The sequence below is a fragment of the Podarcis muralis genome, chromosome W (genome assembly GCF_964188315.1).
Source record: "Podarcis muralis chromosome W, rPodMur119.hap1.1, whole genome shotgun sequence".
Classification (NCBI taxonomy): domain Eukaryota; kingdom Metazoa; phylum Chordata; class Lepidosauria; order Squamata; family Lacertidae; genus Podarcis; species Podarcis muralis.
In genome coordinates, this window is record NC_135674.1 from 28755160 (window position 1) to 28779524 (window position 24365).

Sequence of the window (24365 nt, forward strand, 5' to 3'; positions counted from 1 at the left end):
ATGCCTCACTGTTTCCTGGAGCAGGAGCACCAGCTGAGTATTGCCAGGTATGTCATCCAGGAGCTCCATGCAACTCAGATGCTGCACTCACCTGTCCTTGTTTGGCTCTGCTGGACTGCTATGGGCTTCAAGATCTTCTTAGCATCACTTGCATAGCAAGGAACATTGTATTTGGCACTGGAGGTCTTGATGATGGCACCTCTTTTCTGAGCATCTTGAATCAAAGCATTCCAATCTTCATTTTCCTACAATGGTTTTTATTTTATTTTAAGAAACAATAAATTATTAGGACAGGAGACTGGGCAGGTGCGGTAGTGACGGTTTATAAACAAGAGTTGGGAAAATTCATGGATTCGAAGTTAATCCTGCTGCCTCAAAGTAGAGGCTGTTGTAGCTTGCTCCCAGTTCTCTTTTCTTCAAAGGCAGGGACAGGAACCTGGTGACCAAATCAGTCCCCCCCAGCATTCCCAGTCAGCCCACCACCCTTCAACTTGTCAATCCCACCTGCTCCCTCTAAGGAGATTCTTTTAACTTCTGTTGCACTGCAGGAGAGGGCGAGTGTGATTGTGTGGGTCTCTGGCTCCATCTGCTTTTGGAGTATGCCTCTCAACAGCATTCCACAAGGAAAAATGGAGGAGACCTTAGCTTGAAAAAGACTGGCTAAATTAATCTGAAATACTAAAGACCACTAATAATGGGTGTCAGTAGAAATTAGGGCACAGAACTTCCTTTGGATTGCACTCACTGGTAAACAGTGGCTTCTGAACACACAACAGAGAATCCCTCCAATTCATTTGTACATAGGCTACAATTATCCTTCCCTCCTCACTGCAGCTATAGAACCACCAGTGACAGAGAAACAAGTATTGTTTAATGCAAGTCCACTAACAACTCTGCCACTTTACAGGAGCAACAGCAAACCATCATCACCAGGACTTCCAAATGGAGAAATCTGGATTGGAGGCCCTCTAGTGGCAAAGTCATTGCAGTACAAGACTGACAAAAGTGACCATAATAAGACTGAGTGCATACGTATGTGAGTGACTGTGATTTCACACAGAAAAGTGGCAGGATGGGAAAGAGGGTGCTGAAGTCTCCCCCACTCCACCTACTTTTCTCCCGACAGGGCTCACTCCCAGTCCAAGAGCCTGACTGGGAGAAAAGTGTCAGGATAGAGAAGAGTCTGATGGCGCAGAAGCAACTGGCATGGTAGAGAACCTGATCCCTTTCTCTGCTTGAAATAAACCCTCCCCACCACACAGTTTGGCATTTTAAAACACTGAGATGAGTGCAGAACTTCTGTGGCCCTCTATATGCTGCTTAACTACATCTCCCACCATCCCTTGACCATTGGCTATGCTGGCTGTGGCTGATGGGAGTTGTACAACATCTGTAGGGCTGTAGGATTCCCAGTCCCTGCCCTTACAGCCTCTCACGAACAACCTTGGTGGATCAGATCAAATGGTCCACCCCCTGAAGTGCCATGCTTGGTCTTGCATGAAAAATAGCAGTGGTGGGGAAGCTGTGTTGTTGGCTTCCAATTCCCACCAGCCCCAGCCAGCATAGCTAAAGGTCAGAAGACGGGAGTTGTAGTCCAGCAACACTGGGAGGCAGCAGAGCTTCCTTAGCTCTGGAATATAGTTGTCAGGGAATTGCCATCAGTGCCGGAGAGAGAGAGAGAGCTCCAGAGGGATCCCAGAGAGCGTCCCTGGATTGGGAGAGGCAGCCCATCTTCTGGGGAAGGGAATCAGCTCAGCTCCAGTGGAGAAGGGGGGGCAGATGGGGGAATCTGAGAGGGAGTCACATGACTCCTTGCCGGGGACCAGCGGGTGGAGGAAGGGTCCTCTGCTGCCTACGCCCTCCTTGCGCAGAAGGCTTCCGCGCAGGGAGAGTAGGAGACTGGGTGTGAAAGAACTTCTATGTTGGAAGAAGTTTAAGAAACGCCCACTAACGGATTCTGCCAGCGATTGAGACAGCCACGGGTGAGTGGCTGTCCGGACAGGAAAGGTTCACTCAGGCAACCCAGCCAGGTGTTGGCACTGGCTTACGCACGAGAAACCCCTAGAACCATTACAGCAATCCGTCAGTCCCTGATGTTGCTTGTGCGCAGCCCCAGAGAGGCAGCACGATGAGCCAAACAGAGCCGGCCGGAGGAACGGAGCAAGAAGGATTGGTGCGAGGTCTGGTCGAGAGAAACCAAGACCTGGAGGCGCATGTAGCTACCCTGACGGCGCGGCTGGAGGAGAGACGGGCTCAGGATGCACAGGTCAGAGCCACCCCGATAGGGAGGAAGGTTCAGGGGCTGGTACACAAATTTGGTGGAAAGCCCCAAGACTACAATGCATTCCGAACGGAAATCCAGTACGCTTTAGAACTGCAGAAAGATGACTTTGCTGATGACGGGGAGAGGGTGGCTTACATTGTGGGACATCTGCAGGATGGGGCGCGTGAGTGGGTCAGGCCCCTAATGGCGACGCAGAATGATGCATTGAAAGATCTCAAGAAATTCTACCACGCGATGGACGCGATGTACTCCAGCGAGGTTGAGCAAAGCGTGACACGCCGGGAGCTGATGGGGTGCAAGCAGGGGAGCCAGTCCGTCAGAAACTACTGGTCACGTTTTGCGATGTTAGTCCACAAGCTTGGGTGGGATCTGGGCTCTGAACCAATGCAAATGTTTGAGGGGGGGTTTGTCCCCTGAAGTGAAAGACGAATTGTCCCGAGCGCCCCGCCCACGGTCGATGGATGAACTCACAAAGACTGTGCTTGCGATCGGTGTACGCCAGGAAGCGTGGGCTCAGGAGAAGCGGGAGATAAGAGCGGGACGTTTCCATGACAACTGCATTCCTGAAATGCCGAGGGAGCCTTCCCAGGCGGCGGAGCCGATGGAAATTGATGCAGCGCGCGCAAAGTTTCAAACGCTGGCGAACGTCGGAAGAGGGAGGGGAAGGACTGGAAAACTACCAAGAAGTGTTTCCTCTGTCAGCGACCGGGACATTTTGCAAAGGTCTGCCCTCAACGGAAGGCCTGGCAAGGCATGATGGGGGCTGCAGGCCACGACGAGAAGGGGGAGGAGGGGCAGGCGCAGGGAAAAGCCAACGCCTGGCTGCCAACCAGTGGGGCCAGCAGCCAGGCCAGCAACCAATAGAAGTGCCCCAGCCTGACCCTCCCAAGGCAGCAATAGCCATAGAGTTGGTGCTAGAACTCCCAAACGGGCACCCCGTCAAGGTGGAGGGACTGCTAGATTCTGGCAGCTCGTGTAATTTCTTCAGCAGAGACTTCGCTCTGGAGCACCAACTCCACCTGTTGCCACTAGATTTTCCCTTGCAGGTGAACACCATAGATGGCAGGGAACTCCTGGGAGGAGAAGTGACACACCAGACACCGCCAATGCGAATGAGGGTCGGCAGGCACACAGAAACCATTGCCTTTCACGTGGCCACGTTGGCAGGACCCCCAATAATACTAGGAATGAGCTGGCTGGCAATGCATGACCCGGTGGTGTCATGGCATCAGCGGTCGGTCACCTTTGGGTCAGCTTACTGCTCAGAACACTGCCCGGGGCGGGGGGAGGAAGGATGGAGCGTACCGGCGGCTGAGCAATTTGTGGAGGAAATGGAGGCCTTACACCAGCAACTCAGGCTGAACTTGGAGCGGGCCAAGGAAGTTTACAAGAGGCAGGCAGACAGGCACCGTCAGGAGGGGGAGGCCATACGGGTAGGAGACCGGGTGTGGTTGTCATCCCAAGGGTTGCCCCTAAAGGGAGGGTGCAAGAAGTTGCAGCCTAGGCGGCTGGGGCCTTTTGAGGTCATGCAGCAGGTGAACCCAGTGGCATTTAAACTCAAGTTGCCTGACAGCATGAAGATACATCCGGTATTCCACAGGTCCCTACTTTCACCGTACAGGGAGGGGCGGGAATTCCCGGGACGGGAGGGAGGGGTTACCACCCACCCGTGGGTCGAGGAGAGGGAACACTGTAACGAAGCCACGGAAATACTCGATTCAAGGTAGTGAGATTGCCAGGTAGAGTACTTGGTAGCCTGGGGGGGGGGGGGGACCCAGGTCGGAAAACACGTGGGTCCCTGCTGAATCAATCACTGACGGGTATCTGGTGGAAGAATTCCACAGTTTGTTCCCGGATAAGCCCAAACCATTAGCTAGATTTTGAGAGGAAGAATTTGGACCCACAGACGACGAAGTGGACTTTGTGGGTTTTCCTGCCTCCGAAGAGGAGGGAGAGGAGGTGTCCGAGGGACAAGAATCAGACTGGGAAGTTCAACCAGCGGGTAGAGATCCCAGCGGATGGGAGGCTGGTTTTGAATCCTCAGAAGAGGATGACGGCTCCTTTAGGGGATTCCCCACATCATCGCCAACGAGAGAGAGGAGGTTGTGTCGGAAAATCGTGCCGGGGGTGGGAGGGGTCCTGGGGAGGAGGTGGATGTCAGGGAACTGCCATCAGTGCCAGAGGGAGAGAGAGAGCTCCAGAGGGATCCCAGAGAGCGTCCCGGGATTGGGAGAGGCAGCCCATCTTCTGGGGAAGGGCATCAGCTCAGCTCCAGTGGAGAAGGGGGGCAGATGGGGGAATCTGAGAGGGAGTCACATGACTCCTTGCCGGGAACCAGCGGGGGGAGGAAGGGTCCTCCGCTGCCTACGCCTTCCTTGCGCAGAAGGCTTCCGCGCAGGGAGAGTAGGAGGAGACTGGGTGTGAAAGAACTTCTTTGCTGGAAGAAGTTTAAGAAACGCCCACTGACGGATTCTGCCAGCGATTGAGAAAGCCACGGGTGAGTGGCTGTCCGGACAGGAAAGGTTCACTCAGGCAACCCAGCCAGGTGTTGGCACCGGCTTACGCACGAGAAACCCCTAGAACCATTACAATAGTATTGCCAGTTAAAGCTCAATTGTGGAAAGACCTAAAGTAACCTAATTGTTTTATAATTTATGAAACCTGAGTTTCAGGTTCCTCTGGGCACCCACAAGCGACAGGGCCTTCTCAGTGGTGGCTCCCTCTTTGTGGAATGCCCTCCCTGGGGAGCTATGCCTTTCTCCCTCATCATTGCCTTTCAGGAGGCATTTGAAAACATGTTTGTTTAGCCAGGCACTTTTGGTGGTTGAAGAACACTGTTCCTAGCAATGCTGAGATCACTGGATGAGAGAAAGGTCCCCCCCCCCCCCCCGATTTTTAATCGTAGCTGTTTTTAGAATGCTTTAACATTTATTCTGTGTGTGGCATGTTTACCACACTGGGCTCATTTGGGCAGAACATAAATTCAATAAATAAGCAAATGCTGCCCAATATTTTCCCTAACACTGCTGATTCAAAATACATAATTACTTACGACACCTTTTGACCAGCCTGATGCTTTCCAGGTGTTTTGAACTACAACTCCCACTTGCCACAGCCAGCAGAGCCAACATGTGCCCTCTTTTGCAAGTGTGGGCAGAGGGCCCAATCTATACAGGGTACTGTGCTCAGAAAATCCTGTGGGCACCCCTGAATCCTGTTATGCTCTCCTTCCAAACAACCCTATGAAGTAGGCTTGATTTATAGCTTTTGGAGGTGATATGGGGAGTTTGTGTGTGTGTATAAATCCAGGTGTCTTTGGGCCAAGCCCAGGACACCACCATTAACCCTCCACAAAGGTGTTTATTTCTTCTTCCACGTACCATGAGCGTTTGCAGGTGTCCAAGGATGAAGAGACTGTACTTGGCTCGGGTGATGGTGATATTCAATTGCTGCAGACTCTTCAGAAACCTAGTGTCAGGGAGAGGAAGACGGGAGAAGATTTAAGAACAGAAAGCAGCACTTATAGAGAGCCTAAAGAGATCATTAGCAGCCTGTAGTCTGACAGCGAGTCAGAGGCAGGGGGGGAGGAGGATGAGCCTGGAACAAGTCATTCTGTACACAGAGGAAGTCAGGGGCGGGGTTTCCGCAGACTTGCATGCTGGGTAAAAAAAAGGGGGGGAGCAGACGCAGCAACTGTGCCAAAGGGGTCGGACGTTAATTGAAACACTGGAGATGTACTTTTGAACTTTGTCAGTAAATCAAATAGATTGGAAATGGCCGTGAGCCCGGAGTTTTATCTATGCTGGCTTGACAGCATAAAGCCTCTGACACCTAAAGACGGGGGGAAACCCTGTATGTAAGGCTGGCTCAGGATGGGCAGCTATGTCCACAGTGCCCTACTAGCTACCACTGTGGGGTTCAACTAAATCCCTGTTTAAATTTCAAAGGCATTAAAAAAGTTTCAGGCATTCCCACCAAGGAGGAATAAATCTTAAAATCAGTCCATGCTCTGCTTTTGCAATTTCAGCTGCTCCCTACCCGCCACCATGTGGCTTCCAAGCGCAGACACCCCCACCACCATAAAAAAAAAACACATGTGGAAAGGAAGTGGGCTGGTGGTGGAAACCAGCTTCATTCCATGTCAGGACCTTCAGCTGCCTATCCAGCACAACCTGTTGGTGGAGTAATACTATTTGTTGTGATTCAGGTGACTTGAAAAACAGAAATGCATCATTAGCACAACAGTGAAATTTTTTCTCCTTCTAAACCCCCCCCCCCCCAACTTTTAAATAAAATAATAAAAAGAAGTCCAACCCTGCTTGCCTGATTTCAGCCCCTTGTGAGTTATTCCTGACCTGCTCTCGACTCCCACCTTGACACTTGAACAGCAGTTCTTCTGGGGCGCATCTAAAAGCACTGGACCCATCGAAGCCAGGAGCCCTCTGATAGGGGCTCCCCATTTTGTGACCCATCTGAAGCTACAGAAGAGGAGAGGCAAGAGGGTGTCTGCACTCTGCCCTCCATTCTGCCCCAAAGCCCAATGCTTCCTTCTGGCCTTGCCAACCCCTCAACTTCCCTGTTTGCCCACCTCCCAGATATATAGTTCAGTTGTAAGCTGACAAAGTGCCCCTCACCTTCAACACACACTGCACCTCCACTTACAATATGAACTTCTGGCTTCAAGATCTGGCTTTTATTGTGTGCTACCCTAGACTGCCATTAGGTTCCTTCCAGGCAGTTTGACAGAAGGGCACATACACACAGTTTTTGGGTTGTGGGACAGGCAGGCACTTTCACATCCTGCTATTTTTTTCTGGAAGAGCCAGAAGAGTTGCTACCACTGGTTAGAGGCCCCCTCTTCTCCCCCCCCCCAGCTAGACACCCCTCCCCCCCCAGCTAGAAGCCCCCTCCCAGATTTCCCAACATAAGGAATTGTAAATTCATTGGGATAAGGGAGGTGAAATGAGGAAGCTAACACAGCCTTGGCCCTGCCAGAGTGCCACACTTTGGGAACTCCTCTCATAAGATCCCTTATGGGCATCACAGGTGGTCAAGAGTGGAGTACAAGACCACCATAGGGGCTCCAACACCCCTTGTTCCAACCTTGAATTGTGGACAGTGGCCCACATACTTGACCACCCCAAGGATCACATCTTAAGTGTCAGAATTGCCAAGTTGAGGCACCTCAGTTGTCACCTCGCACTATGACAGCAAAGTCTTACCCAACTGATCCTTGCATGCTGTTCACTCGAACACAGGACACAATGATACAGTCCTTCTCACGGCCCTGGAACCCATCCACGAGGTCAACTTCCCCGACTCTGTAGAGAAAAGGAATGTCATATGGTGCCATCCTAAATACACTTCTCTCTTTACCACCACCACTCATCCCCAAAAGAGAGGTGAAACTGATTGAGAAGGAAACAAACCACACTTTTATGAAGTTAAAGAAAACTCCACACTTCTTGTCTGAAATAGAAAACTGTAAACAGTGAGAGAGCAAGCGAGGGAGCACATGGTAGATTGGAGAGATTACTTGAGTCAGTAGGTGGGCTGTTGCGCCTCACTTTTCTCATATGTAAAATGGGAATATAACCTGTATTTTACACACTGCTGTTGCAAGAACAAATGAGATGGGAATGTTAAGGATAGTAGGAAAGGATATATTGAATAAGTATTATCCTTCCTTCACTCATGCTAGTAAGTGATGTAGCAGAGCAGATTCCCCTCAATATACCTGGAAGCTAGCTTGCGGATTCGTTTGAAATATAAATTTTATTTATATCCCGCCCTCCCCAGCCGAAGCCGGGCTCAGGGCGGCTAACAACAATAAAATAATGCAACATTAGAAACCATTTCATTCTAAAATTAATTCAAATCAAATTGATGGCAACCATTGGGCTAGAGTTCTGTGAAGATTGCCAAAGGAGGGAGTCAGGCTGTGCCCTTGCCAAAGGCCTGGTGGAACAGCTCTGTCTTGCAGGCCCTGTGGAAAGATGTCAAGTCCCGCAGGGCCCTAGTCTCTTGTGACAGAGCGTTCCACCAGATCGGAGCCACAGCTGAAAAAGCCCTGGCTCTAGTTGAGGCCAGCCTAACCTCTCTGTGGCCTGGGACCTCCAAGATGTTTTTGTTTGAAGACCGTAGGTTCCTCCGTGGGACATACCAGGAGAGGCGGTCCCGTAGGTATGAGGGTCCTAGGCCGTATAGGGCTTTAAAGGTTAAAGCCAGCACCTTAAACCTGATCCTGTACTCCACCGGGAGCCAGTGCAGCTGGTATAGCACCGGGTGAATGTGATCTTGCAGCGAGGACCCCGTAAGGAGTCTCGCCGCGGCATTCTGCACCCACTGGAGTTTCTGGGTCAGTCTCAAGGGCAGCCCCACGTAGAGTGAGTTACAATAATCCAGTCTGGAGGTGACCGTCGCGTGGATCACAGTGGCTAGGTCAGGGCGAGAGAGGTAAGGAGCCAACTGCTTAGCTTGGCGGAGATGAAAAAATGCCGCCTTTGTTATAGCTGCAATCTGCGCCTCCATGGAAAGGGAGGTGTCGAAGATTACACCCAAACTCTTAACGGACGGTGCTGGCACTAATTGCGCCCCCGTAAGAGATGGGATTTGCCCCCCCAATCCCATATCGTCCCGACCCAGCCACAGGACCTCTGTCTTCGAAAGATTTAACTTCAACCGACTCCCACATAACCATCCAGCCACAGCTTCCAAACATCTGATCAGTGTGTCTGGGGCCGAGTCAGGATGGCCATCCATCAACAGATAGAGTTGGGTGTCATCAGCATACTGATGGCAGCCCAGCCCAAAACTCCGAACAAGCTGGGCAAGGGGGCGCATAAAGATGTTGAAAAGCATCGGGGAGAGTATCGCACCCTGAGGAACTCCACACAGCAAGGAGTGGCGCGATGACAATTCCCCCCCAAGCGCGACCTTCTGTCCCTGACCAGAGAGAAACGAGCGCAGCCACTGAAGGACTGTGCCCTGGATCCCCACGTCGGCGAGGCGGTGGTCCAGGAGTTTGTGATCGACCATGTCGAAGGCTGCTGACAGGTCTAGAAGAATCAGCAGCCCCGACCCGCCTCGATCCAGCTGCCTGCGGAGATCATCTGTTAGGGCGACCAGAGCCGTCTCGGTCCCATGACCAGCGCGGAAGCCGGACTGGAATGGATCCAAAGCCGATGTTTCATCCAGAAACCCACCAAGCTGTTCAGCAACCGCTCTCTCAATCACCTTACCCAGGAATGGAGGATTTGAAACCAGGCGGTAATTGGATAGATCTAAGGGATCTAATGATGTTTTCTTTAAGAGCGGACGCACCACTGCCTCCTTCAGTTCCCCTGGGAATGTCCTGGTGCCAAGGGACAAATTGATGATACCCCCCAGGGGGGCCCGCACCTCATCTGGACATGCTCTAATCAGCCAAGACGGGCATGGATCAAGAGGACAGGTGGTGGGCTTTCCAGCTCGGAGGAGTCTGTCCACATTGGCTGGGGATAGCCGGTCAAAGTGGTCCAATACTGGACCCGAGGACAGTCGAGGGGCCTCCAGTTCCTTTATTGTATCCAAATTGGCAGGGAGGTCGTGGCGGAGCAACAGGACCTTCTCCGCAAAAAAGCTCGCAAATGCCTCACAGCTGTGTGTCAAATTGTTATTTAAATTTAGCTGTCCTTCGAGGGACGTTAAAGACCGAATTATACTAAATAATTACGCTGGGCGAGAGCTGGCGGATGCAATGGAGGCCGAGAAGTAGGACTTCTTAGCGGCCTTCACTGCCATCTCGTAGGTTTTCATAAAAACCCTATAAGATGTTCTTGAGGCTCCGTCGCGGGCACCCTGCCATACTCGCTCTAGCCGTCTGAGGTCCCGCTTCATTTTCCGGAGCTCCTCAGTAAACCAGGGAGCCTGGTTTCTGTGGGGTCACATTAGATTATTATGGGCACCACTCTGGGCAGCTCCCAACAGATTAAAAACAGAATAAAACATCAAACATTTAAAACTTCCCTAAACAAGGTTGCCTTCAGATGTCTTCTAAAGGTCAGGTGCTTATTTCCTTGACATTTGATGGGAGGGCATTCCACAGGGTGGGCGCCACCACTGAGAAGGCCCTCTGCCTGGTTCCCTGTAACCTCACATCTTGCAGTGAGGGAACCGCCAGAAGGCCCTCGCAGCTGGACCTCAGTGTCTGGGCTGAACGATGGGGGTGGAGATGCTCCTTCAGGTATACTGGGCCGAGGCCGTTTAGGGCTTTAAAGGTCAACACCAACACTTTGAATTGTGATTGGAAACATACTGGGAGCCAATGTAGGTCTTTCAAGACTGGTGTTATATGTCCAAAAAATTCTCTCCCTGGAGTTATAGAAAAGATTCAAAATTTGGGGAAGTGGCAGGATTTAAAGTAAATAGGAATAAAACTAAATTATTAGTCAAAAGTTTGAAGGAAGAAGAGAAAAAAAGAGTTGGAGCAAAATATCGAGATAGAAGTCCATAAAAAGATCAAATATTTAGGGATATGGTTAACATGAAGAAACATAAATATTTACAAAGATAATTATGAAGAAGTGTGGCTCGAGATAAAAAGAAATTTAGAATTATGGAGCAGAATGAACCTCTCCCTGCTAGGAAAAATAGTAGCGGTAAAAATGAATGTTTTGCCAAAAATGCTATTTCTGTTCCAGTCAGTCCCAGTAATGGTAAAAGATGATTGCCTTAAAAAATGCCAGAAGGAAATTTCAAAGTTTATCTGGGGGGGGGGGGGGCAAAAGGCCAAGGATAAAGTATAAGTTACTTACAGATACAAAAGAAAGAGGCGGTTTGGCCTGCCCTCCCATACCTTAAATTGTATTATGAGGCTGCACGTTTGGTATGGATTAGGGACTGGATAAAGCTGGAAAAGCAAGAAGCATTGGATTTGGAAGGTCATGATAATAGATTCGGATGGCATGCATATCTATGGTATGGGAAAGGAAAAGTACATAAAGGATTTTATAATCATATAATTAGGAAATCATTAATGAGGGTTTGGGAGAGATATAAAGATTTAATAGAACAGAAGACACCTTGGTGGCTCTCACCACTTGAAGCTTTGCTGCTCAAGCCACTTGGTAAAAAAGGAAAATGGCTTACATACAGTGATTTACTAAAGGACCGAGAAGGAAAATGGAAGCTAAAAGAGTATGAGGAAATAAAAGATCATTTTCAGAGTTGGTTACATTACAGGCAATTACACAAGATATACAAAGAAGACAACAAGAAAGGATTTAGTTAAACTACTTCTAGATTTCAAAAGGAAGTGATAGAAGGAAAAGTGAAGTTGCTGAACGGTGCATATAGTATTCTGCTAGAATGTGAAACAAAAGATGAGGTGAAATCGGTCGTGATCAAATGGGCACAAGATATAGGACATAATATACAATTTGAAGATTGGGTTAAATTGTGGAGAATAGATTTAAAATTTACAGACTGTTCTCTTTTGAAAGAAAATTATATGAAAGTGATGTATAGATGGTATATAACACCAGTACAGATTGCAGGAATGTATAAAACCGGGTCAAATGTATGCTGGAAGTGTAAAGAAATAGAAGGGACTTTTTACCAAATGTGGTGGGAATGTAGAGAAATTAAAAATTTTGGGGAAATGATATATAATGAGTTGAAGAAAATGTTTAAATTAACATTTGTAAAAAAACCAGAAGCACTTTTGTTAAGGATTGTAGGGAAAGACCTGCCAAGGAAAAGAAATAACTTATTTATGTATGTGACAACAGTGGCAAGAGTCTTGATTGCACAAGGATGGAAGAATGAGGAAATCCCAACGAAAGAACAGGGGCAAGAGAAACTGATGAACTATGCAGAACTGGCGAAATTGACATGCAAACTACGAGACAAGGACAACTGTGACTTCAAAGAAGAATGGGAACCTTTTACAAATTACCTAAAAAAACAACAAAATGAATTCGACTCCCTGGCAGGTTTTGAATAAACATACACAAATTTATTGAGGGATAACATAGAAGATAGATAATATAAGGATGTATACAGTTTTATAATATAAGAAAGTTAACACTGGATGAGAAATCAGAGAGGAGCTGAGGGAAGTCGTAGGGGGGAGGGAGGGTTTGTTGGGGAGGTGGGAGGGAAAAAATGGGGGGGGGAATAAGGAAGATGATTTGTTTTGATAATTTGCTATGTTGAAATTGTTAATAAAAAAAATTCAAAAAAAAGAAAGAAAAAAGACTGGTGTTATATGCTCCTGGCGGCCACTCCCAGTCACCAGTCTAGCTGCCGCATTCTGGATTAATTGCAGTTTCCGGGTCACCTTCAAAGGTAGCCCCACGTAGAGCGCATTGCAGTAATCCAAGCGGGAGATAACCAGAGCATGCACCACTCTGGTGAGACAGTCCGTGGGCAGGAAGGGTCTTAGCCTGCGTACAAGGTGGAGCTGGTAGACAGCCGCCCTGGACACAGAATTGACCTGCGCCTCCATGGACAGCTGTGAGTTCAAAATGACTCCCAAGCTGCGCATCTGGTCCTTCAGGGGCACAGTTGCCCTATTCAGAACCAGGGAGTCCTCCACACCCACCTGCCCCCTGTCCCCCCAAAACAGTACTTCTGTCTTGTCAGGATTCAGCCTCAATCTGTTAGCCGCCACCCATCCTGCAACCACGTCCAGACACTCACACAAGACCTTCACTGCCTTCACTGGTTCTGATTTGGAAGAGAGGTAGAGCTGGGTAACATTCGCATACTGATGATCTCTCCCAGAGGCTTCAGATAGATGTTAGAAAACATGGGGGAGAGGACGGAACCCTGAGGCACCCCACAAGTGAGAGCCCAGGGGTCCGAACATCCATCCCCTAACTCCACTTTCTGAACACGGCCCAGGAGGAAGGAGAGGAATCACTGTCTAACAGTGCCCCCAGCTCCCACCCCCTCTAGACGGTCCAGAAGGATGTCGTGGTCGATGGTGTCAAAGGCCGCTGAGAGATCCAGCAGAACTAGGAAACAGCTTTCACCTCTGTCCCTAGCCCGCCGGAGATCATCAACCAGCACGACCAAGGCAGTTTCAGTCCCATGATGAAGCCTGAATCGCAAATGGAAGGGATCCAAATGGTCCGCATCCTCCAGGCGTGCCTGGAGTTGTTCCGCAACCTGTTGGAAAACGCCCTGGGGAGGCTCCTTCAGATGGCAACTGAATGATGATCTGTTGAGAAGTTCATTAATTGTTAATAAGGCCCAAAAAACCCTAAAGGATTATTTTGAACTTAATATGAATCAAGGAACGGAAATAAGGGTTATTTGGGAGGCCAGCAAAGCGGTAATGAGAGGGTTTCTGATACAACAAAACACAATTAGGAGAAAGTCACAGAATGAGACAAAAAATAAAATTATGGAACAACTAAACGATAAAGAGAAGAAGCTTAGAGGAAACCCAAAGAATTTGCAGATCCAAAAAGAAATTAAAGCCCTACAGGTTCAATATTCACAGTTAGTAAATCAATAAACTGAATGGAAGATAAGAAGGATGAGACAAATAAATTTTGAATCTGCAAATAAATGTGGGAAATTATTACCCTGGCAACGAAAGAAGAGACAAAAACAAAGTACTATTACAAACATTGATGCAGAAGGAAAATCTGTAGAGAACCCTGCAGACATTAGAATATGCTTTTACAAATATTATAAACAACTGTATAAAAAGGATAAAGAAGAAATAGGGAAAACTGAGCAATTTATAAAGACTAATGGGTTGCAACAGATTCCGGAGGATAAAAAGAATCTACTAAAAGGTTTAATTACAAACCAGGAAGTGGAACAGGCAATAAATTCAATGCAACTTGGCAAGACACCAGGACCTGATGGTCTATCAGCGAAATATTATAAGACATTGAAAGACTGGCTCATTCAACCTCTGGTAGAAGTATCTAATTTGATTTTGGGAGGGGGCAAAGCACCTGAAACCTGGAAGCAAGCTTATATTACTCTGATCCCTAAACAGGGTCAGGATAGATCCAACGTTAAAAACTACAGACCAATCTCCCTACTCAATGTGGATTATAAAATTTTTGCAAACATACTGGCCAACGGGCTAAAGAAGGTTTTATCTGAGTATATTCATAAAGACCAGGCAGGATTTCTTCCTGGAAGACATATGAAAGACAACATTAGAAATGTTGTAGATATTTTGGAAAAGTTAGAAGCAAGAAAGAGTTGTAAAGCAATGTTAATGTTTATTGATGCAGAGAAAGCCTTTGACAATGTTTCTTGGAGTTTTATGTTACATAATTTAGAGAGTATGGGGATAGGTCATGATTTTTTAAATGGTATTAAAGCGATCTATCTAGAACAAAAAGCCAAAATTATTGTAAATAATGTGGTTTCAGAGGAAATTAGAATTGAGAAAGGAACCAGGCAAGGGTGCCCACTTTCCCCTCTGCTGTTTATTTCAGTCCTGGAGGTTAGAAAAGATGAACAAGTCAAAGGTATTACAGTAGGTTCAAAACAATACAAATTAAAAGCCTTTGCTGATGATCTAGTTCTGACATTACAAGATCCAGACTCCAGTGCAGTCAAAGCACTGGAGCTGATACAAGAGTTTGGTCAGGTAGCAGGATTTAAATTAAACAAGAGCAAGACCAAAGTAATTGAGAAAAATCTGGATAATGAAGAAAGAAAACTATTACAAGAAAAAACGGGCCTAGATTTTGTGAAAAAAGTTAAATATTTGGGCGTGAACCTGTCTGGGAAAAATCTGAACTTGTACAAAGATAATTATGAGTAATTATGGAATGAAATTAAGAGAGATTTGGAGATATGGTCACATTTAAAATTGTCATTAATGGGCCGGATTTCTGTGATTAAGATGAATGTGCTGCCAAAGATGCTCTTCCTGTTTCAAGCCCTCCCAGTTATATATAGATAATGCGAAATGCTTTAAAGAATGGCAGAAAGCACTCTCTAGATTTATCTGGCAGGGGAGGAAACCCAGAATTAAATATAAATTAGTTACGGATTCTAAAGAAAGAGGGGGATTTTCCCCGCCAGATTTAAAAATCTATTTTGAAGCTGCTGCACTTTGCTGGATTAAAGAATGGATGCAACTAGAAGACACAGATCTATTAGATTTGGAGGGATTTGACAATGTGTTTGGCTGGCATGCATATTTATGGTATGACAAGGTAAAGGCCCATAATGCATTTAAAAACCATGCAATTAGGAAATCGTTGTATAATGTTTGTATAAAATATAAAGAACTCTTAGAAAGAAAGACGCCCAGATGGCTTTCACCAATGAAGGCAAAGGCCCAGAAAAAACTAAATATGGACACCAAATGGTTGAGATATTATGATTTATTAATAGAAGAAGGAGGTTACAAATTAAAACCATTTGATCTAGTTAAAGATAAGCTAAACTGGTTACATTACCACCAGATCAATGAATTGTATAAATTGGATAAGAAAAATGGTTTTGCTTATGAAAAATCTAAGTTGGAGACCGAGTTGTTGGATACTAAAGATAAAAATTTATCTAAAATGTACAAGCTATTGTTGGAGTGGCACACAAAAGATGAACAAGTTAAATCTGTGGTGATAGATTGGGCAAGAGATGAAGAAAATAATATGTTTGAGGACTGGGAAAGATTGTGGAAGAAAGGGGTCAAGTTCACCGCATGTAAAAGAAAATATAATGAAAATGATGTATAGATGGTATTTGACTCCTGTAAAATTAGCAAAGATATATCATAATTGTGACAATATATGTTGGAAATGTAAAGAAAAGAAAGGAACCTTTTATCATATGTGGTGGACCTGTCCCAAGGTGAAAGACTTCTGGGAAAAGATTTATAATGAATTGAAAAAAATGTTGAAATATACATTTATAAAGAAACCAGAGGCCTTTCTTCTTGGAATAACAGGTTTGGAATTGCCCAAGAAAGATATTAAATTACTTTTGTATGCCACAACTGCTGCTCGTATTTTGTTAGCTAAAAAGTGGAAAACCCAAGAATTACCAATGATAGAAGAATGGCAGATGAAGATGATGGATTTTTCGGAGCTAGCCAACCTAACCGGAAGAGTCTGCGACCAGAAGGAGGAGGAGTATCAGGAAGAGTGGAATAAATTTAATGACTATTTAGTTAAATTTGTTAAGTTAAACTAACTGAAAATAGCTTACAGATACTTGATTGGCTTAGGATTTTATTTATGTTAAGTGATTAATTAATATGTTTAATTCCATAAGGTGAGGATTTAAGGATGTTAATGTTGAAGTTAAATTTCATAAGAATTGGGATTTGGAAAACCGTTAAAAGGACATGCAATTAAATTCAACCAAGGGGAAGCGAGGAAGTCACTTAACAAAGTTAATAAGTGTAATTTTCAATAAGGCTATGATTTATGTTTGTTGTGTTTGCTTGTTTATAATATTGTGAAAACCAATAAAAAAAATTGGGGGGGGGGGGGGAGGAAAACGCCTTGGGGATGCCTGCAAGCCCCCGTATCTCCGAGCATCCTCCAATGTGTGCAGCACTGGAAAAGGCATCTCCCTTCATCTCTAGGGAACTCAGCGACATATACCAGCTGGCATATGCACACTAATCTTCTGGCATAACACAGCAAGAAGCGTGAAACAACAGAGATCTAATCTACTATTTATTTACACTCTATATACAGACTACAGCATAATGGTGTCCGTTCTCTTCCGAGAGAACAGAAGAAGTGAAAGTACAGTCCAAAGTACATACAACGAAAGAGAGATAAGGATGTCTTCCGTTCCCATAGTCTTCTCAGACAGGCATGTGATTTACAACAATCTCAAATGCAGCGACGGTGGAGTGAAATGCTAACGCAGCCACCCGCTCAATCACCTTGCCCAAGAATGGAAGTTTTGAGACTGGGCAATAGTTGGCCATATGGGCTGGGTCCAAAGATGCTTTTTTAAGAAGCGGTTTAATAATTGCCTCTTTCAGTGGGTCTGGGAAGGCTCCCTCACAGAGGAAAGCATTCACCACCCATCTCCCAGCCCAGCACTTCCCGGCTTGCTTTTATGAGCCAGGATGGGCTGTCAAGGAGACAGGTGGTTGGTTTCACTTGTCTAAGCAGCCTGTCCACATCCTCGGAGGTAACAGATTGGACTTGATCCCACGCAACTTGACTAGACAGAACTCTAGCACTCTCTTGCCCTGGCCCTGCTCCCACGGTGGAGTCTACCTCTTCCCGAATCTGAGTGGCTTTATCTTTGCTGGTGTCCCCTTTAATCCCTCTTCAAAGAATAAAGACACAAGAGTCTTTCTGAGTAAAGTAACAAAATGTTTACTCACATTTCAGTTCATTTGATCCCTGAAAGGCAGGCTTTACTTGGTAGTTACACAATAAAGAGTCTGAGTTCATCTCATATGGAGACTGAACTCATGTGCTGCTGGCTGAGAGCCAGCAGACAGCAAAATTACATTAAGACAACAAAATGGATGGAGGAGAGCAGCATGGCAGCAAAAGATAAACAAGAGAATAGAAAGCAAGTGAAGCAAGACAAACAAGACTGAGAAAATGGCTGCATGACTCGGCACTTTTATGGAGTCAGCCAGAGCGATGCCCATCTCCTAGGTCACATGCAGGGGAGGGATGCTCCACACCAGTGGAAGAGGACGTTACCCTGACTGGATGTCCCCCTGCCTGTGCCTACTCTAGGGAAATAAGGAATGTTGCATTTGACTGCACCAATGGATTACATCCCACAGGGATATTGTGCTGAGCTATCAGTATACAGACGCTTTACCGACTACCATCAACAAATAAGGAAGATCCCTGCCCCAGGGAACCAACAATGTACCGTACATTTTAGCAACAGGGAAACAACAGAGGGAAGTTTTTATTTTATTAAATAATAAGTTCAGGGAAGTGAGAGATAAGGCTAACAAGGGATGACTACGCACAAGCGTAGTCTCATTTGCTTGGGATGTACTTCAGCAGCATGCAAGGCCTCACAAGCGACATCATAGAATCATAGAGTTCGAATAGACCACAAGGGCCATCGAGTCCAACCCCCTGCCAAGCAGGAAACACCATCAGAGCACTCCTGACATATGGTTGTCAAGCCTCTGCTTAAAGACCTCCAAAGAAGGAGACTCCACCACACTCCTTGGCAGCAAATTCCAGCTCTTACTGTCAGGAAGTTCTTCCGAATGTTGAGGTGGAATCTTCTTCCTTGTAGTTTGGATCCATTGCTCTGTGTCCGCTTCTCTGGAGCAGCAGAAAACAACCTTTCTCCCTCCTCCATATGACATCCTTTTATATATTTGAACGTGGCTATCGTATCACCCCTTAACCTCCTCTTCTCCAGGCTAAACATGCCCAGCTCCCTTAGCCGTTCCTCATAAGGCATCGTTTCCAGGCCTTTGACCATTTTGGTTGCCCTCCTCTGGACACGTTCGAGTTTGTCTAAAATCTAAAATGGCTGTTCCTCTTGTTGCTTCTCCCACTTTCTGGACAATGAAGTTGTCTGCAAGGGCAGTGAGGAATCTGTTTGACCTTATGCTCTTGGCTGAGTTTGACATCCAACAAATATCCGGGTAATTGAAGTCCCCCATTACTACTATCTCCCTTCCTTTTGCATGCTTGGCCATCTGTTCCAGGAAGGCATCATCTATGTCCTCCGTTTGGCTTGGGGATCTATAGTAAACTCCCACAATGAGGTCTCTGTTATTCTTCTCTCCCTTAATTTTGACCCCAATGCTCTCACTTTGGCTTTGAGGTTCTAAATCTTGGATCTCTTCAAAGGTATACACATCCCTGACATATAACGCCACTCCTCCTCCTTTCTTGTCTGGTCTGTTTATCTGAAATAGATTGTATCCCTCCATTATTACATTCCAATCGTGGGACTTATCCCACCAGGTTTCAGTGATGCCTATTATGTCATATTTAGTTTGCTGTACCAAGAACTCAAGCTCATCTTGTTTATTTCCCATGCTTTGCGCATTAGTGTACAGACATTGAAGTCCATTAATCATTCCCCCATGTCTCTTATTTAAGGATTTTTTCCTCCCACCACTAGGTCTGCATGCTGTTTGCTCCATTTGGTCTATGACATTTGGATGATCATCTTCATCAATTGATAGACTCCTACCTTCAGGAGCACTGTCTCCCTCCCCCACATTAGTCAGTTTAAAGCCCTCCTGATGAGGTTTCTGAGATTTTTGGCAAAAACATTCCTCCCAACCACTGTGAGGTGCAGCCCATCGCTTGCCAGAAGTCCATCTTCAAGAAACTGCAGTCTGTGATCTAAGAATCCAAACCGTTCCTGTTTACACCATTTGCGAAGCCAGCTGTTCACTTCCACTATTTTTCCCTCTCTCCCTGGGCCACGTCGTTCAACTGGGAGGACAGATGAGATGACAATTTGTGCATTTAATTGCTTCAATTTCCTGCCCAGAGCCTCGTAAAGATGAAGATGACGGTCACTTTTGGAGGAAGACAGGGGGGATACTTACAGTGCTTTTGTACACCAGGAATGAGAAACCCATGGTCCTCCAGATGATGCTGGACGGTATCCCGCATCATCGCTGCCAACAGGCCATACTGCCTGGGACTGATGGGAGCTGAAGTCCAGCAGCATCTGGAGGGCCTATTGCACACTGAATGCAGTATTTCAACAACTTAATCATGATTCAATTGAGAGTAAACTTCACCTCCAGTAACTTGACTGACACTCTGCTGAATCAAGAGGCCCAGTTAAAGGGATTTTAATGCCACTCAAGGCTTGTGAAATTCTTACCTATTTTCTCCAAATTCTTTCTCCAGCTGGCTCAGGATCCTTCTTTTCTGAGCACTGCATGGGGTGATGATCCCAATGTTGCGAAAGCTGATGTCTCTCTTTTTGCTCTTAATTAACTTCATTAATTCTATTACCAGCTTAACTTCCTGGAGATTAATGAAGGAACTGAACAAGAAAGAAATAGAAGGGGAGGGAGAAAGGGATGAGCTGAAGGCCTTGTATTTGGATGTGTGCCTCATTTTAAAAGTTATCACAGATTCTCTCTCTTAGGGTTCTTTTGGGACATACACTCAAAGAACTGTAGAGTTGGAAGGGACCCCAAGGGTAATCTAGTCCAACCCCCCTGCAATGCAGGAATTCCAACTAAAGCACTCATGACAGATGGCCATCCAACCTGTGATGGCCTGGGATTCCGAGTCTGAGAGCGATCCGGAGGAATCCCAGCCGGCACAGGAGTCCCCGCCTCCAGGGCCGGCTGAACTGGGGCAAGGCCTAGATGCTGAGGAACCTCAAGAGCAGGCACCAGGTGAAACCATTCTGGCCCCAGACGTGCTGGAAGACTCAGTGGCTACAGGTGAGCCTCCCCCGGGGCCCAGTAACCCTTCGGCCTCTCCTGATCTGCAGAGGCTTAGGGCAGAGAGGCGAAGGGAACTGGTGTCTCCCAGGAGGAGTGCTCGCCTTAAGGCCAAGAGAGGCGGGGCTTCTGGGGGCCGGGACCGCCCCCGGCCTTAGAAGAAGATAAAGGTCAGGCAGCCCGGTCCCAGGTTGCGGGAGCAACGTCGTTGTGGAGTACCTGCTTTACCCAGTCCTTGATCTGCACTCCCAGTGTGCCTGTTCCTTGCCCGGCTTCCTGTTCCTGACTATCCGGTGTTCCTGTTCCTCGCCTGGACTCCTGCTTCTGCCCTACCAGTGTTCCTGTTACCCCGCCCGGCTCCCTGTCTCGGACCTCGCGTCTCATCTAGTGATCGTCTACCCTGCTAGAGACTCTGGACTGATCTTGGCCTACGGTAATAGTACCTTATCCCCCCTGGGACCAGCACAGTTTGCTCCCGCCACACCTGCACTCCCTCTTTGTTGGGGTGCATTCGGGAAGAGTCAGAGGCCATGGCCGACCAAGCGGCTACACTGTTGGCAATAGCCCAGGAGAACCAGGCCTTGAGGCACACCGTGCAGCAGCTCAGTAACGCGGTTACGGCACTACAGCAGCGTTTGGACGCCCTACCGGCTCCTGGGGCCGACGCCCCGGCTTCTGGCAAGTACCCAGTGGCCTTGCCTGAGAAATTTGATGGGGCCCCGGCCAGCTTTCCCGTGTTCCTTGCCCAGGCCAAGCTGTATATTCAGGGGCGCGCCCGGAACTTCCCTGACGACCGCACCAAGGTGCATTTTTTGATTAGTTTGTTAAAGGACCAGGCGGCCAAGTGGGCGTTGCCGCTGTTCAGGCAAGACTCCCCCTTGCTGGCAGACTACGGGGGGTTTTGCAATCTGTTGGAGGCCGCGTTCGGCAACTCTCAGAAGGGGAGTCAAGCCAACCGGGCGATTCGGCGGTTGAGACAGGGCAAGTCCACGGTGGCCGCATACACCACAGAATTCCGGCTGCTGGCACAGGACTTGACCTGGAACGACTCTGCTCTTCGGGACCAGTATCTCGAGGGGCTTTCCGATGAGATACTGGACCAGCTGGCCACAATGGAACGCCCCACCACGCTAGACGCCCTTATTCAGCGGAGTCTACAGATAGACGATCGGCTAGAGGACCGGCGTCAGGCTCGGGGCCGCCGGCACCTCCAGTTCTCGGCCCCAGTGTCTACCAGCAGCCCCACAGGCCCAGCTGAGTCATTGGAGGAACCTATGCAGCTTGGGGCAGTGCGGCCACGCCTCTCCCCCGCAGAGAAGTCGCGGCGTCGGGAGGGGAATCTATGTCTCTATTGTGGCGGAAGCGGACACTATGCACGGTCCTGTCCTGAGAAACCGCCAACCCCAGTAGCTGATGGCCCTGGCTACCTGGGGTCCCAAACAGCACAGAATGGGGCCGCACCAATTGAATTGCAACACCTTATGGTCCCAGTACATCTATACCCTCCAGGAGGGCCATGGATTCTTACCCATGCTCTGGTGGATTCAGGGGCAACCCGCTCTTATATGGACGCTGCTTTTGCTGCCCAGCATCGGGTGCCACTTCGGAACAAGCCAGAACCGGTACAGGTGGAGGCAATCGACGGACGGCCCCTGCGTTCGGGTGCCGTTACTCAGGAGACCCAGCCCCTGGTCCTGTGCCTCCAGCAGCACCGTGAGATGCGAACTCTGGATATTGCCTCCATGCCCCGGTTCCCCCCTGGTGCTTGGGATAGACTGGCTGGAGGCTCACAATGTGCAGATTGACTGGGTCAAACGGACTGTACACTTCCCAGACCCCAGTTCTCCTGCTGAGACTGAGATGCTAGCAGCTGCGCCCACTGAGGAGGCTGCTGCAACGCTCCCCGCTGAGTACCAGGACTATCACGATGTGTTCGAGGAAGGGGGCCAGACCAGCTGCCGCCGCATCGGTCCTTTGACTGCGGCATAGACCTCCAGCCCGGAGCGCCTCTACCGGTGAGTCGCTTATACTCGTTAACAGAGCCAGAGCGCGAGGCTTTGCAGGACTTCTTGCGCAAGAACCTGGAGCGTGGGTTCATTAGGCCTTCTACCTCGCCCACTGCTGCGCCAGTGCTCTTTGTTAAAAAGAAATGTGGGGAGCCCCGCCTTTGCCATGATTACCGGGCCCTGAACAAAATTACCATCCTGGACCGGTACCCCTTGCCCCTTATTTCGGAGTTACTGGAGCGGGTGCAAGGGGCGCAGGTGTTCACCAAGCTAGACCTCCGGGGTGCCTACAATTTGATTCGGATCCGCGCCGGGGATGAGTGGAAGACAGCATTCGGGACCCGGTACGGACAGTTCGAATACCTGGTTATGCCCTTTGGTTTGTGCAACGCGCCTGCTGTGTTCCAACGGTACATCAACCACGTGTTCCAGGACTTGCTAGACAAGTACGTGGTGGTGTACTTGGATGACATTCTGGTTTACTCCCGTGACCCGGCGTGCCACGAGGGCCATGTCTGGACCGTGCTGCAGCGCTTGCTCGAGCATCGTCTGTATGCAAAGCTCAGCAAGTGCGAGTTCCATCAGCGGTCAGTGGACTTCCTGGGGCACCGACTCTCACCAGTTGGGGTGCAGATGGATCCTGGGAAGGTGGCAGCGGTTTGAGAATGGGCGGCACCTCGGAACCGCAAGGACTTACAGCGTTTCCTGGGGTTCGCCAACTATTACCGGACCTTCATTGCGGATTATGCTCACCGCACCACCCCGTTGACCCGGCTTCTGCGCCCCAAGACGCCGTTTTCCTGGGACAAGGAGGCGGAGGAGGCATTTCAAGGGTTGAAGGCCTGTTTCCAGAGAGCGCCAATCTTGCAACATCCGGATCCTTCTCGACCCTTTGTGGTAGAGACTGACGCCTCCAGTACGGCTCTCGGTGCCGTCTTGTCTCAGCAGCACGGACCGGAAGCGCCACTCTTACCCTGCGCCTTCTATTCCCGCCAGCTCCTTCCAGCGGAGCGTAACTATACCGTGTGGGAGCGGGAACTACTGGCCATCAAGGTGGCCTTTGAGGTTTGGCGCCACCATCTTGAAGGAGCACGACACCCGGTGGAGGTGAGAACCGACCACCGGAACCTGGAATACCTCCAGACCACCCGCAAGCTGAACCAAAGGCAGATCCGGTGGGCGTTGTTCTTTTCCCGGTTCCAGTTCCGGATCCGCTACATCCCTAGCTCCCAAAACCAGAAGGCGGATGCCCTGTCCCGGAAACCTGAAGACAACGCAGACACGGTTCAGCAAGCAGCACCCACCACGATCCTACCACCAGCTGCATTCCTGGCCACCCAGGAGGTTGAGCCACTGCAGGCTCGGGTGCGGGAACAGCAGCGGGTCGACGCTTGGGCCCAGGAACGACTCAGGGAACTGGCCAAAGGATCATGCCCTCGGTATCCAGGGCTGGTCTCGCATCAGGGTCTTCTGCTGCACCACGGGCGCCTGTACATCCCACCAGGGCCGCTGCGGGCTGAGGTTCTCCGGATGACCCATGATGCTCCAGCGGCGGGGCACTTTGGGCGGTATCGGACCACCCATCTGGTAAGCCGTGAGTTTTGGTGGCCCCGTTTGAAGGCTGATGTGGCTCGCTACGTCGCTGGTTGTGACGTCTGCAGGCGGGCCAAGGGGCCTACCGGGCGACCCCCCCGGCCTTCTTCAGCCATTGCCGGTTCCACCACGT

General features: G+C 48.6%; 2 protein-coding genes across 2 annotated transcripts in view; both read right to left on the reverse strand.

Moving 5' to 3' along the window:
- LOC114584510 (unconventional myosin-XVIIIb-like) overlaps nt 1-24365 on the reverse strand; it is a 653524-nt gene that overhangs the window by 289581 nt on the left and 339578 nt on the right. The gene's annotated exons all lie outside the window — the stretch shown is intronic.
- The window catches only part of LOC144326374 (putative helicase senataxin), a 233460-nt gene that overhangs the window by 1398 nt on the left and 207697 nt on the right, over nt 1-24365 (reverse strand). Inside the window, exons 22-25 of the mRNA XM_077922942.1 lie at nt 20060-20224; nt 7507-7605; nt 5665-5752; nt 92-245 (exon numbers count right to left, since the gene is read on the reverse strand). Coding sequence (XP_077779068.1) covers nt 92-245; nt 5665-5752; nt 7507-7605; nt 20060-20224 — 506 coding nt within the window. The remainder of the gene's footprint in view (nt 1-91; nt 246-5664; nt 5753-7506; nt 7606-20059; nt 20225-24365) is intronic.